At 44.2% G+C, this 13,223-nt stretch overlaps 1 protein-coding gene across 1 annotated transcript; it reads left to right on the forward strand.

Annotated features, from left to right (window-relative positions):
- The first annotated feature begins 2,278 nt into the window (after positions 1–2,278).
- Positions 2,279–10,984, forward strand: LOC306940912 (N-terminal Xaa-Pro-Lys N-methyltransferase 1-like). Its single transcript, XM_079526172.1, has 5 exons — positions 2,279–2,389; positions 7,295–7,353; positions 7,800–7,916; positions 9,243–9,498; positions 9,943–10,984. The coding sequence occupies exons 2-5, from the start codon at positions 7,318–7,320 to the stop codon at positions 10,197–10,199; spliced, it is 666 nt and encodes a 221-aa protein (XP_079382298.1). The 5' UTR covers positions 2,279–2,389; positions 7,295–7,317; the 3' UTR covers positions 10,200–10,984.
- The last annotated feature ends 2,239 nt before the right edge of the window (positions 10,985–13,223 follow it).

A 13,223-nucleotide genomic window follows, 5' to 3' on the forward strand; every position in this document is an offset into this window, starting at 1 on the left:
TCAGTGTATGAATGTGTGTGTGAATGGGTGAATGTAATGCACAATCTATGTAAAGGCGCTATATAAATGCACCATTTACCATTTACCAACTTGTTCCTGTTCGCAGATGACTCAGCACTGCTGGTCTCGGACAAGAACAAACTGCAGGTTGAAAAGGCCCTCAGCTCTGAACTCGGTAGAATCTGCACCTGGCTCGCTGATAACAAACTATCTTTACACCTGGGAAAAACTGAATCAATTCTCTTTGGATCTAATAGTAATCTCAGCAAGGCAGATGGCTTCCTGGTTAGAGTGGGTGACAATATTATCACACGAAAAGATGAAATTACCTACCTAGGTTCCATCCTGGAGTCTAATCTTTCCGGTGATAAAATGGCCACCAACGTAATCAAAAAAGTCAACCAAAGAACAAGATTCCTTTACAGGATCTCCTCACTGGTCAACAAAAACACCTTGAAGACCCTAACAGGAGCCCTCGTACAAGGTTTCTTCGACTATGCACCTCTTGGTACCACAGCACCTCAAAGGCCCTTAAAACAAGGCTCCAGACTTCCCAAAACAAACTTGTCAGGCTCCTACTTGGCCTCACCCCCCGAACCCACCTCACCCCTGCCCACTTTGACAGGATGGAATGGCTTAGGGTCGAAGAAAGAGTACAGCATCTTGCAATGGGTCTAGTCCACAAGATTCGTTACACCACCAAGATACCCATGTACCTGTCCAAATACTTCCTTAATGTTAACGAAGTCCACACCCACAATACCAGAGGGAGTGCAACAAACCATGTGCAACCCAGATTCAGCACAAACAAGGGACTAAATTATTTTCGCTCCTATGCCACCAAAATGTGGAACGCCCTACCAACAGTCATTAAGACATGTGTATCCCTTGACTCCTTCAAATCCGCTCTAAAAGGGCACCTACGGGGACGGCTGCAATTCGAAACTGGCCCCCGTAAAATCTGAATCGCCCGTCTGTGTGTGTGTGTACTACTCAGTTAGCCTGGCTAATAAGCCAGACTCAAATCACACTGTCGTGTAGTATTTGAGTCTGGAGATGCTGTGTATGGATCTTGTTTCCCGGGGGGCGGGTTCAAACATTTTCTCTTTGACGCAATTGGTCAGAGCTACTGTCAGTCAAAGGTCTCAAGCATTGAACGTCACTGTACCAAAGCCCGCCCATATTGCATACCGTTCTCTGGTGTAGGAAATGGGCGTACAATTGAGCCTCTCCAGACCGTAATCCGCCGGCAGGCAATTTGTTTTTGTGCCAACGGCTGATTCGGTCTGGCTTATTAGCCAGGCTACTACTCAATAGGGTTGCAAAAATAGCCAACCCACAAGCTCAAAACGTGTTTTGAGCTTGTAGATCAGCTATATTTTCTATATTTGAATTGAAATCCTAAATATTTTTTCAATTTTTGAATTCAAATGCTGAAAAGTAACATTTTTTATTTAAAATGCCTTTTCAAATTATAGTTGTGGTATTTTTATTAACATTTATAACAGTTAATAGCATTAAGAAATGACCTAATGCATAGCCTAAATGCTGTTCACTGGAGTCCATGTGCCTTGCAAATAGGACCCTGGACAAAAAACGGCTCTTCGAGGCAGCTGTTGACATACGCACACGTTCAGGGAGATGTCCTCTACCACACCACACTGAAACAGGAACAGGAACAGCTGCCTCGAAGAGCCGTTTTTTGTCCAATGTCCACTATAGTCTGGAAACGGCACTTTTTTGACCTGTGGCTGCACTGGAAGGCCCACCACACTTTTGTTTACACCTCTCCCGCTTAGCGGAGTGTGGTGTGCTAGACCAGGCAGAGGACATGTCCCTGAAGAAGGCAGTTGTACTGCCGAAGTTTTTACTCTGCATCCTAATAAATAATCGGCACTTTGGCTATCAGTGTGTGTCTTTTTTGTCTTTTTAAGACTTAACTCTGCAATGGAAGGCCAGCCACCCTTTTTTTTTTTTTTTACACCTCTCCCGCTTAGCGGAGAGTGGGGTGTAGAGCAGCGGTTCCCAAAGTGGGGTCCGCGGACCCCTAGGGGTACGCGACGCATAGCCAGGGGGTACCCGAAATAATTCCCAGAATTATTTTTTTTAACATTAAAATTATGTTTATATGCAAATGTTAATGAAATACACAAACATAATTAGTCGCATATTTTCGTTTAAATACTTAATTTATTGTTTTAATGTGCATTAATCGTTTTTGTTTACTTTAGCGTATACTTTTATTCTGAAGAGCTCGGGCACCGGAAGTCTTATATTTGCTAGCTAATATTTGCTGCCTTGTCACTGGCGTGCCTGCGCGCGTGTCGCACCATGGACTAGCGTCTAGAAGAGGATCTGTCTCTAGTGACGACGTCGAGACGAAAATAAGGTTAGTGTCATTATTATATTGATATTATTAGTTCACAACGTCATTATATAGGATTATAATTATAGTAATTAGCTCTGTGTGTGTGTGTGATCATGTCAACAACGCACGTCCAACACACATGAATGGGAGAGAGGAAGCATGTAGGCTCCCCCATGTTTTACTCAAGTGAAAGTACAATACTGGGATTTAGAAATATACTGTTAGAACTAAAATGTCCGGAATTCAAAATGTAGGCGGCTACTTGAGTACATCTGGGTTGAACGTGGTTTGTGGAACTCCCTCTGCTCTGGTTGTTGTGAACTTGTGATCATGTGTGAATGTGATCATGGACTTCATCATGGACCTCAAAATTGTACTTAAGTACAGTACTTGAGTAAATATACGTATACCGGTAGTTACTTTCCACGGAACCTCACCCTCTGCTGTTAAACTCAGAGAAGAGGTTCCGTGTCAGGACTCAGGATACCCTGCATAGGTAGAAATGGGTCGAGCCCTTCAAGAGCAGTGGAGAAAACCCTTTTCACAGTATCGTATCCAAAAAAGTAAAGGTATTTCCTGAGAGCTACAGATGATAGAATTAGGAGTGGAAAGTAAAAATGTTTAGAGCGTGCTGAATTAAACAATTGCTTAACACTTTGAAGTTTGACTGCTACCACAATTCAGTCAAATGTCCCTCGCCGCCGGCTGTAGGAAAGGTGTCTTTTATTTTGAAAACCCCGAAATTCAGCCCAAATTGACCGGAAGTAGTAATCTGGCTTTACAACTGTACTGTGGGATGTCCACATAAGTGTTCATCCTAAACGTTAATATTGTAACCGTGAGTTAGCGCATACTTTTTATTGAACTCCTAGCATCGGCATTCAATCACCTCAATCTGAGCCTCAATTCTGAGAAAAACGCTGCTAAAGATCCATTACAGGAGTCTATGCAGTGGCCATCTTGATTGATTATTTATTAGACAATAACAAATGCAAAACAGTACATGGTACAGTCGAAGCACATTGATCCAAAAGGATGGCACCGAAAAAAGACCTTGCGGTCTTGTTTCCATTCGGGTCCCATGCATTCATTCACTACACAACTGTGTAGTAGTTGCCACTGTGAAATACCCCCGGACTAGGAACTTCCTAGTGATGTGGAACGCTACTAGGTATATGGTAAATATGAAAGAGGCTATTCTGGATTAATAACCTAATTAATTGTCCAAAGTCGTTCTAGGCATAAAAATAGTTAAATCTGGCCTAAATCAGTTCAGTTTCAGTTTATTTTTTTTGTGTGGGTGGGTGGGCGGGCGGGCGGGCAGGCAGGCAGGGGGGGGGGGGGGTGATTGACATGACAGCTGACAGCTAGAGGTGTCGTCATGTCACGCGGAGACACATTTGGTGCGTGCTTGGTGTGTTACTGTTGTGAGGAACAAATGTCCCCACAAGTGTCGTGGAATGTAAAGGAATGGACATCGTGAGAAACTATTCCTTTTTGTTTCGTGGTCGAAAGCAGATTTTTTACAATTAGAAACACATTCACATTGGGGTTAAGATTAGCATTAGACATTTAGAGGTCAGGTTTAGGGGTCTCATCAGTACAGCTGATTTTGTTTTTTGATTAGGTGTGCCATCATGCACGTTTGAAACGGGTAGATGGCTATATTTCAACCAATCAGGTTGCTTTCTCAGTCAAAACCAGGGTCATCACCAATCCATGCTGGCTTGTGGTGGACATTTGTCAATTCTATTTTTGCCACGGACATACACAAAATGAGTACACAAGCAAAGACCTAGCTCTAAATGACCTTTACATGTCTGTAACTCAGAGAGTGTACAAATACGGGTCCTTTTCGTTCCATTTGTACACACAGTTAAGGGGGTCCTTGTTGCAAGTAAAACATTTGAGAACCACTAGTAGTTGGACTTCTAATGTATGTGTCATACTTCATAGTAAACTGGAGACTGGCATTCAGTATTTGGGCTCTCATAGGGTGACAGATCCAAACTGTTCATTTGAGGGACAGGAGTATTGCTTGTGTGGGACACGTGGGATGGGGGGATGAGACGGGGACGGGGTTGGCATAGAAACTTTTGACTTAAATTGCTATTAAATGCCTTGATGTCATATTCGACCATTGGCCTATCGTTTTGTTTTTAAACCCCTCTGGCATCTCACATTTTGTTTTAAAATGCTAATTTTGGTCATGGGTGATATGGCCAACTTGGTACTGTAACATTTCTCATGTTATTTTAACAGGCATAAAAACACATCTTGCAGGAAAAGAGACAATGAGAGCTTTACAACAGATAGCCAACTACTAACTATATATTTAGGGCATTTGAACACTGATGCCTGCCAGTCACAATGTGGGACAGCAGGGTCTCGATTTGTGGGACGCCTGAAAAGTCTTGGAAATGAGGGACTCCCACGCAAAGGGGGACATCTGGTCACCCTAGTCTCATGATCAAAATAAGAACATGATAATGGTGTGTAAAAACGATATAATTTGCCACGGACGACTCCGAGGCCTAGTCTTGCCAGGAACACATTTGTGGCGTGTTGACGACCACTGCTGGAACCTACCTCTTGTGGGGGTGCACACGCAGATCCGACACACCAAAGGTCCGACATGCGGAAATCACCCGTCGCTCCCGACATGCGTTGGTACGACATGCGTGGTATCATTTTGTTCGTCTGACATCCAGGAGTGCTAAATTGTGTGATAGCAGTTTCAGAAGGGCAGCTGAATATGATTTTAGGGGTATAATCTGATTATGCAAAACCATATAATTCATTGTTATCTAAACTCCAAAATTATTCACTTTTATGCACATTTCTGATGTTTGTACCATGGATGCCATTGGATGGGCATGACCAACATCATAATAGAACAACAAACATGCTGAATTATACTTCTTGTAGCCATACCGGGAAAATCCACAATTAGTCCTTAGGCCAGAGGCCTTATTATCGGATATTGTTGCCATAAAAAGGGACAAAACGACAATGTGATTTTTGTATTGCTACATGTCTGTAGTTTATGCAATTATGTGATAGCAATGTCAAAATGGCAGCTGATTACTTGCTTTTGGCCCTTATATCTGATATATGATGAAAAAAATGGTATATAGTGAAAGGCATAACTCAACGACTAATGGGCCGATTTGGATGATTCTGACATCAAAGTATACATTTTGTGGGGTGCTGAGTTGATTTAAGAGGTGACTGAAGCAATTCAAGTTCAGGGTCATGTGTCAAAGGTCAATGTCAAGGTCATTTTGGATCCAAAATGTCCTATAATACTACACATGTCTTGGATTGGTTTTGATCACATTTTCTCCTGTCTACCTCTGATTCGGAAGCCGTAGATTAATGTTGCACAGGTTGTGGAAGAGCGCCCTCTATCGTAAACACTGAAAACACCAAATTACGTCTATAGATGTCAATGGCTGTATTGAACTATGGAACCTCTTCCTCATCAGAACTGTCCTGTTCAACTGTAGGCATTGAATCTTCCTCAGGTGCTTGGTTTGTACAGTTCTGGAGTTTGCAGAGGTCTGTACATCTCAAACCATTGATGAGACAACTGCAGTTAGGAAGCTTGCATACTTGTGCACATTTACAGGCCAAAAACTCAAGGACTACATCTGGTGCAGGGGCTGTGCGCAACTGCGCATCCACTGAATTGCTAACTCTCCACCATCAACAGTTGTCCATCCACTCTGTATGGGATCTGGTGCAGATGCGTGAGTCTGCAGAGAGCATCTCCATATTCTAGTCTGGTAATTGGCATGGAGGGCATGGAGAAATAGACATTCTCTATATGGTGGGAGTTGACTGGAACAACTCCCCTCTCCTGGCACAGAAAAGATGGTAGCGGATCTTGTTCACGTCACTGGAGGTGGTCCCAGACAGGTACCAGCTACAAGTGAACTACTGCAGTCGGTCAAAGAGCTCTGTTGAAACATCCCAAGTCTGGCCAAGGTTTTTCTTCAATAACCTCAGTGCATTCAGATTTCCATGACCAGCAAAGGCACTCACAATGTCATATCCTGTAAATATGTGACAGACTCTCACAGAGGTTCTCTCCAAAACCAAGGCCACAAACCGTGTGCGGTTTTGTGTACCACACTTCTGATAGATGGGACAAGGGATGTGTTTTTGGAATGCTAAACAGAGAACCATTTCATCAGTATCTCCAGAAGTAACGTGTGTGTGTGTGTGTGTGTGTGTGTGTGTGTGTGTGTGTGTGTGTGTGTGTGTGTGTGTGTGTGTGTGTGTGTGTGTGTGTGTGTGTGTGTGTGTGTGTGTGTGTGTGTGTGTGTGTGTGTGTGTGTGTGTGTGTGTGTGTGTGTGTGTGTGTGTGTGTGTGTGTGTGTGTGTGTGTGTGTGTGTGTGTGAGAATCTCTAAGTTAAGTCTAGTTGTGTGGTCCTCATTTATTACATGTTTTCCTGAGTTGCGTTGTGTGCTGGGGTACAACCTTGAGTTTGAGAGTTCCTGACTCTTCAAAGTAATGACTAAATGGTTTCTACATCCTCATAAACCCATAAAAAGACGTATCATTCAGAAGTTTAAGATGTACCCTGTTTCAGAGAGGAAGTTATTGTGGATTTTCCCGGTATGGCTACAAGAAGTATAATTCAGCATGTTTGTTGTTCTATTATGATGTTGGCCATGCCCATCCATGGTACAAACATCAGAAATGTGCATAAAAGTGAATAATTTTGGAGTTTGGATAACAATGAATTATATGGTTTTGCATAATCAGATTATACCCCTAAAATCATATTCAGCTGCCCTTCTGAAACTGCTATCACACAATTTAGCACTCCTGGATGTCAGAAGAACAAAATGATACCACATATGTCTTGTCCCTTTTTAGGGACTATGTTGTGTAATTGTTGTTTATTTGTCCCCAGACATCCGGACAAGCGGTTCAGAGATGGAGACCCCCACGCCACAGAGCTTCTACACCCAGGTTTGCATTTTCAAACATATAATAAGATATTTGCACTTGCGTTTGCGCTCACACGGTCAGACACGACGACGCAGTCTACCGTTCAGTGTCAATGGAAGCCAGCGACATGACGATGCAAAGACGCTATGATGCATGTAGCTGCTCCAAATTATACTCCCATTCGTCTTTGCATCTGCCCATGTGAATGCACCAAAAGCGTGGGACAAAGTATACATATAGGCTATGTGATATATATATTTATTTCTGTTTTGAGGTATTAACCAACTCTTCTCTTTTCTTTTCGTTTTGTGTAGTTTCTGTATTCAGGAAGTTAATGTGATACTGTTTGTGTTTTTGCTGTTTTATAATCCCATAAGGGATGTGTCTTTGTGATGAGAAATTAAAAATAAAAATTAATTCCTCACTCACTCACCCATCCATCCATCCATTCATTCATCCATTTCCAGGCAGAGGACTACTGGAGGGACGTCCCCCCCACGGTAGATGGCATGCTGGGAGGTTACGGCAGCATCTCCAATGTCGACCTGAACGGATCCAAGATGTTCCTACAGAAGTTCCTGGGAGTAAGTCACACCTTCTGGTCTCATTAATGTGTCGAGTTGGTGGTAGTTGTTTCCTGTAGCGTCTTTAATTCAGTTATATATTTAATCATACCTGATAACATTTTCCTGGTGATCCAAATTTAGATACATTATGAGGTATTTAAAGGGTTAGTTTGGATTTTTTGACATAAAGCTGTATGAAATATTTACTATTAAAGGAGAATTCCATACTAAAAGGCTCTCTTACCTTTATTTGTAGTATAAAGAGGTCCAGGTGTTATTTTGTGCAAAAGTGCATTATTGGCTATTTCCCCTACCATAAGCCCTCAATGAATTGCATTGAATTGAATGGGGCTATGGGGTGTTGTGCTAATTCGCTTATTTTCATAGTATCCCAAGCGGCACACTTTACTACTTATTTCGATGGAAATAAGCGAATTAGCAGAAAAACCCAACCCCCATTGGGGGCTTATGGTAGGGGAAATAGCCAATAATGCACTTTTGCACAAAATTATACCTGGAGCTCTTTGGTGGGGACGTAACGACTACAAATAAAGCTAAGAAAGCCTTCTAGTATGGAATTCTCCTTTTAATATCGTGGTTGCAAAGGTATTTATTGACTGGCCGTGCTGGGAGTACTGCTCTGGTTTTGGGGAATATCAAGTAGTTCCGAGGGGCACTGGGGGCCACGCATTAAAAATGAATTAATCTACAAAACATTCATTCATATTGTTGACCTATATCTACCATATAGAGCAACTTTCGTTCAACTTGTGGGCGCGATGCGCTGTAAGCTTGTAGATCTGCTACTTTCTACACACGGTCAACTGTACGGCGAGGTATAACTCCAGCTTGGGAGCGCAGCTGTTCTCACATCATTTTCTAGCGTGATCGCCGAGTTTGCGGCTGACAGTGGATGAAATGTTTTGGCATATTGGGTGGGGCAATATTGGGTGGAGAGTACCCTGGCTGCTGGCTCTCAACCTTAGTAGACAATACATCCAAAGTCTTCCCATATTGGGGGGGGGGGGGGGGGGGGTTTGTTTGAGACCAATCTCCTGCTATTATGTGACGCTGCCATTCTCTCTACTACTTGCTTCCGGAAACGATGATCACGGGCACCCAACGCACATGTCGCGTGGCGCGGTTTGGCCGACGAGATGGCCAAGATCATGAAACCGCATTAAACCGTAAAACCACACAACCCTATTGCGTATGATCCTTGATGACCATTTCTATGCATTTGATGTATTACCATGCGTTGTTCTTGCTTACTGTAAATCGCTCTGGATTAAGAGTGTCTGATAAACGTCTACATTGTAAATTGTCTTCTGCGTTTAACGACAGGAGGGAGAGGGTAAAACGGGGACCGGATGTGCCCTGGACTGCGGAGCGGGCATCGGTCGCATCACCAAGCGTCTGCTGCTGCCTCTGTTCTCCACCGTGGACATGGTGGACGTCACGCGGGAGTTCCTGGACCAGGCTCCCGCCTACCTGGGCCCCGAGGTGGCCCAGCGGGTCGGACACTACTTCTGCCAGGGCCTGCAGGACTTTGTCCCTGAGCCGGGGCGCTACGACGTCATCTGGGTCCAGTGGGTCATCGGTGAGGTTTTTGAGCTCCTCCTATGCCCAGTTTTGTGTTTGTGTGAATCATAGCGATGATTTGATTGGCTGATCACCTCATAGTGATGATTTGATTGGCTCATCACCTCATAGTGATGATTTGATTGGCTGAGCAAAGTACATATTGAGGATAAAAAGTGAGGACGCAGAGGGCGTTTAGACCGGGAGGCGTCAAAAGGCGATCTCGGCACAGAGTGAGTACATTTTTTGTTTTGGGGGCGGGAGCGGTGGACAGGCGGTCACTGCGGGCCTTAATGGGATTAATAAAACACTACTGTGCAGTGCTCTAGTATAGCGCGCTCTGATATCGAATAAATATAAAGCATTAAAAGAAGGAGATCTCCCTCTGGGGCAGTAAAAGTGTTAACCTTTGACTCCTCCTCCACCTCTCTAATCCCCCCCCCGCCCACCCCACCCCACCCAGGTCACCTGACCGACGAGCACCTGGTGGCGTTCCTGCGTCGCTGCGGCTCGGCACTGCGGCCCAATGGCCTGGTGGTCATCAAGGACAACGTGGCGTTCGAGGGCGTCGTCCCTGACGAGACGGACAGCAGCGTCTGCAGAGACCTGGACATCGTGCGGACCCTGGTGAGGGAGGCGGGGCTACGCATCGTCCACGAAGAGCAGCAGACGGACTTCCCCAAGGAGATCTACCAAGTGCACACCCTGGCCCTAAGATAAGAGATCTACAAGTCTACACCCTGGCTCTGAAATAGGAGATCTACAAGTCTACGCCCTGGCTCTGAAATAGGAGATCTACAAGTCTACACCCTGACTCTGAAATAGGAGATCTACAAGTCTACACCCTGGCCCTGTGATAGGAGATCTACAAGTCTACACCATGGCTCTGAAATAGGAGATCTACAAGATCACACACGCTGGCCCTGAGTTAAAAAAAAACCCCGATTTGAGTAAAAAAAAACGTTCGCAGTGAAAGTATATTCATAGATGTGCGCCACATTTCCACAAATGTTCAAATATCAGATCTACAAGTGCCGTGCTATAAACTTGTAGATCTGCTGTTAATGGTTTAAATGATGGTTAAAAGTGGTTAAAAGCTAAGGTGACACAGATGCTTTTCAGGTCTCAGTGGTTTTAAAGCTGTGATCCGTAACTTTATGCAAACCAACCCGGATTGGCCACCGACGTGATCTATAAGATCACACACCCTGGCTCTGAAATAAGATCTACAAGTCCACACCCTGACTTGTTTTGTTTAGGTTTTTGTGGCTTGTTTCCATTAAGGTCCTTGTCTGTCTGCCAGTCAAAGCCAAGACTGGCCAATCACAGTGCATCCTCGCTGGAAGTGCTTGCAGAGACTCTTGGGTAATGAAGTCCAAAGACGGTTGGCTGCCATGTTTTGTGTCCAACGTGGCCGCTGATGATAACCCAAACTGCATGGTGCTGCTTTAACTTATTAGCAAACAAATACATAAACACATAACTTTTTAATTAAAAAAAATAAACTTAAATGACGGAATATTTCGTCAATATTCAGTAAAAGTGTCAAGTCAAAACCATGTGACCTGTTTATTATGCTAAATATGTATACCTAGGATGGGTGGGTCATGTGGGCGTGGCCTGTGTGTCAGGCGTGGCCTGTTGTCGCCATGACCCACGGCACTGCACGTTATCATAATTACCCTTTGATAGACGAACCCGCAGCGCCGCCGGTAATCGCTTTATATCAAAATCCACCGGCAGAAGCCAAACATGTACCTCTACTGCGCCCAGGTTGCTAGGCAGGTTGCTATGTCCCTCCAGGCACAAGGCGAAATGCACGAGCACCCCATTGGAATCCACTCATGATTTCTTTCCTGCATGTTTTCTCTGAAAGATACTCCAAAATCTGTGTCTTTGTCAGATCCGTCCGGCGTTCAGATTAGTAGTGATTTTTGATCCCATTGCGGCCGACATATTACTGTTTCTGGTGAAAGATAAACATCGCCAGCTGCTAGACTACAATGTGCTTTCGATTTCGTCTTTGTGAAGCGTGTGACACGGAAGCGGGGCTTGATGTTGATGTGAAGCATGGTGCCGAGGTACCATTAGACCACTAGAGGGCGCAGCTCTCAAAGTGTTATGACCTGAGGACCCGATTCTATAAATGTCTTCTGAATCCTTAAAGTTTTCTGAAAAACCTCATGTTTCTATGTCAGTGGTTCTCAAACTATTTCATGTCAAGGACCCCCAGAATTATGTGTATTTGGCCACTGACCCGTCCCCATCTCAGAATATTTTGTCCCAGAGGGCCCCCCCCCCTACACATCTACAAGCTTGTAGATCTGCTATTTTTCCAACAGCTAAAGTATAAAATAATGGTTAAAACTGGTTTAAAGCTATAAGGTGACACAGATACAGTACGTTCCAGGTATTAATGGATTTAAAGCTGTGAGCCGTAACTTTATGCAAACCAACCCGGATTGGCCGGGGTGCAGAAGTTTATCCAACATACCAAAAGCCTGCCATGCGCTGCGGGTTATAAATCACCCATGCTGCGGGTTATAAATCTCCCGTGCTGCGGGTTATAAATCACCTGTGCTGCGGGTTATAAATCACCCGTGCTGCGGGTTACAAATCACTTGTGGCGTTAGTGTTTGGGTAGGGTGTCGGACTAATGACTGTCGGCCTCTTGGTATGTTCGAACAAATGCCTGCACCCGGATTGGCCACCGACATTTTACACACCGTTATTTCTACTGTTAAAATGCATTTCTGTTACAAAAGTATTTATACTGCTTTTAAAATGTATTTATACGTGCCATAAATGCCCAGCTTGTCTGAGGAGAAGCTATAAACTGCCTTCTGTGTCTTTGATGTAACTACAGTATATCTGTGTTTTCTTTTTTTACACACTATTATAATTTTCTTATTCTGATCATAAGACCTGAATATCAAGTCTCCAGGTTTTCTTCAGAATATGTAGGACACTGATTTACTACGACATCATGGCCCCTTTTCCACCAGGGTTGAACCGGCCCGCTTCTTAGTCCATGAGCCAGAGCTCCAAAATTGGAACGTTAATTATGAATTGAGTGGGCAAAACCATACATTAAATTGTTTATAGGGTCAATACCAGTAAGACGCCTGAGGGCGAGAAGCGACAGAGGTCGCAAGCACGCATCCGCCTTGTTGACAACAGACTGCTGGGCCAGCACTGGCGCTTTGGCATGGGGGGTCAGATCAACATGGAATGAATTCTGTAGCTTTCCATATAAGGAGAATGTCTCGAGTGTACAGGGTTTGATGAGGTCAGATCAACATATGTAATGTCAAAACAGGTCAGCTCCATACAGTATATGGAGATCTAATGGTGGTAGCGGGGACATTCTTTTCAGTGTACAGGGTTTGATGGGTGCCCAGGTAGGGCCGGGCCTTAATTTTCGGCCTGTTGAGAACTAGTTTTCGACGGCTGCCAGGTGCAGCTGTACTAATAACTTTGGGGCAGGCCCGTCTAGAGTTTGAATGGACAGGTTTAAGTCAAAAGGGAGACATAAAGGAATGATGGATGGGGAAGGATCAACATATGGAATGTCAGAACAGGTTCTGATATATCCATATATGGAGATCTAAGGGTTTGAGGTTTGAGGTCAGATGAGTTTCTGGACAATATTGATGACATCAGGGATCTCCATATATGGGCTAAACTGCGACAGCAGGTCGCATTTACTATATATCCATCCCTGATGATGTCACGACGACCTGG

Source organism: Electrona antarctica, assembly GCF_951216825.1.
Source record: "Electrona antarctica genome assembly, chromosome: 17".
Taxonomy (NCBI): Eukaryota; Metazoa; Chordata; class Actinopteri; order Myctophiformes; family Myctophidae; genus Electrona; species Electrona antarctica.

Bases quoted from the DNA above. Each gene is read 5' to 3' on its own strand.
- LOC306940912 (XM_079526172.1), top strand. From the start codon at position 7,318: ATGGAGACCCCCACGCCACAGAGCTTCTACACCCAG. The intron at 7,354-7,799 runs GTTTGCATTTTC...ATCCATTTCCAG, and splicing joins CACAGAGCTTCTACACCCAG to GCAGAGGACTACTGGAGGGA. The intron at 7,917-9,242 runs GTAAGTCACACC...GTTTAACGACAG, and splicing joins TCCTACAGAAGTTCCTGGGA to GAGGGAGAGGGTAAAACGGG.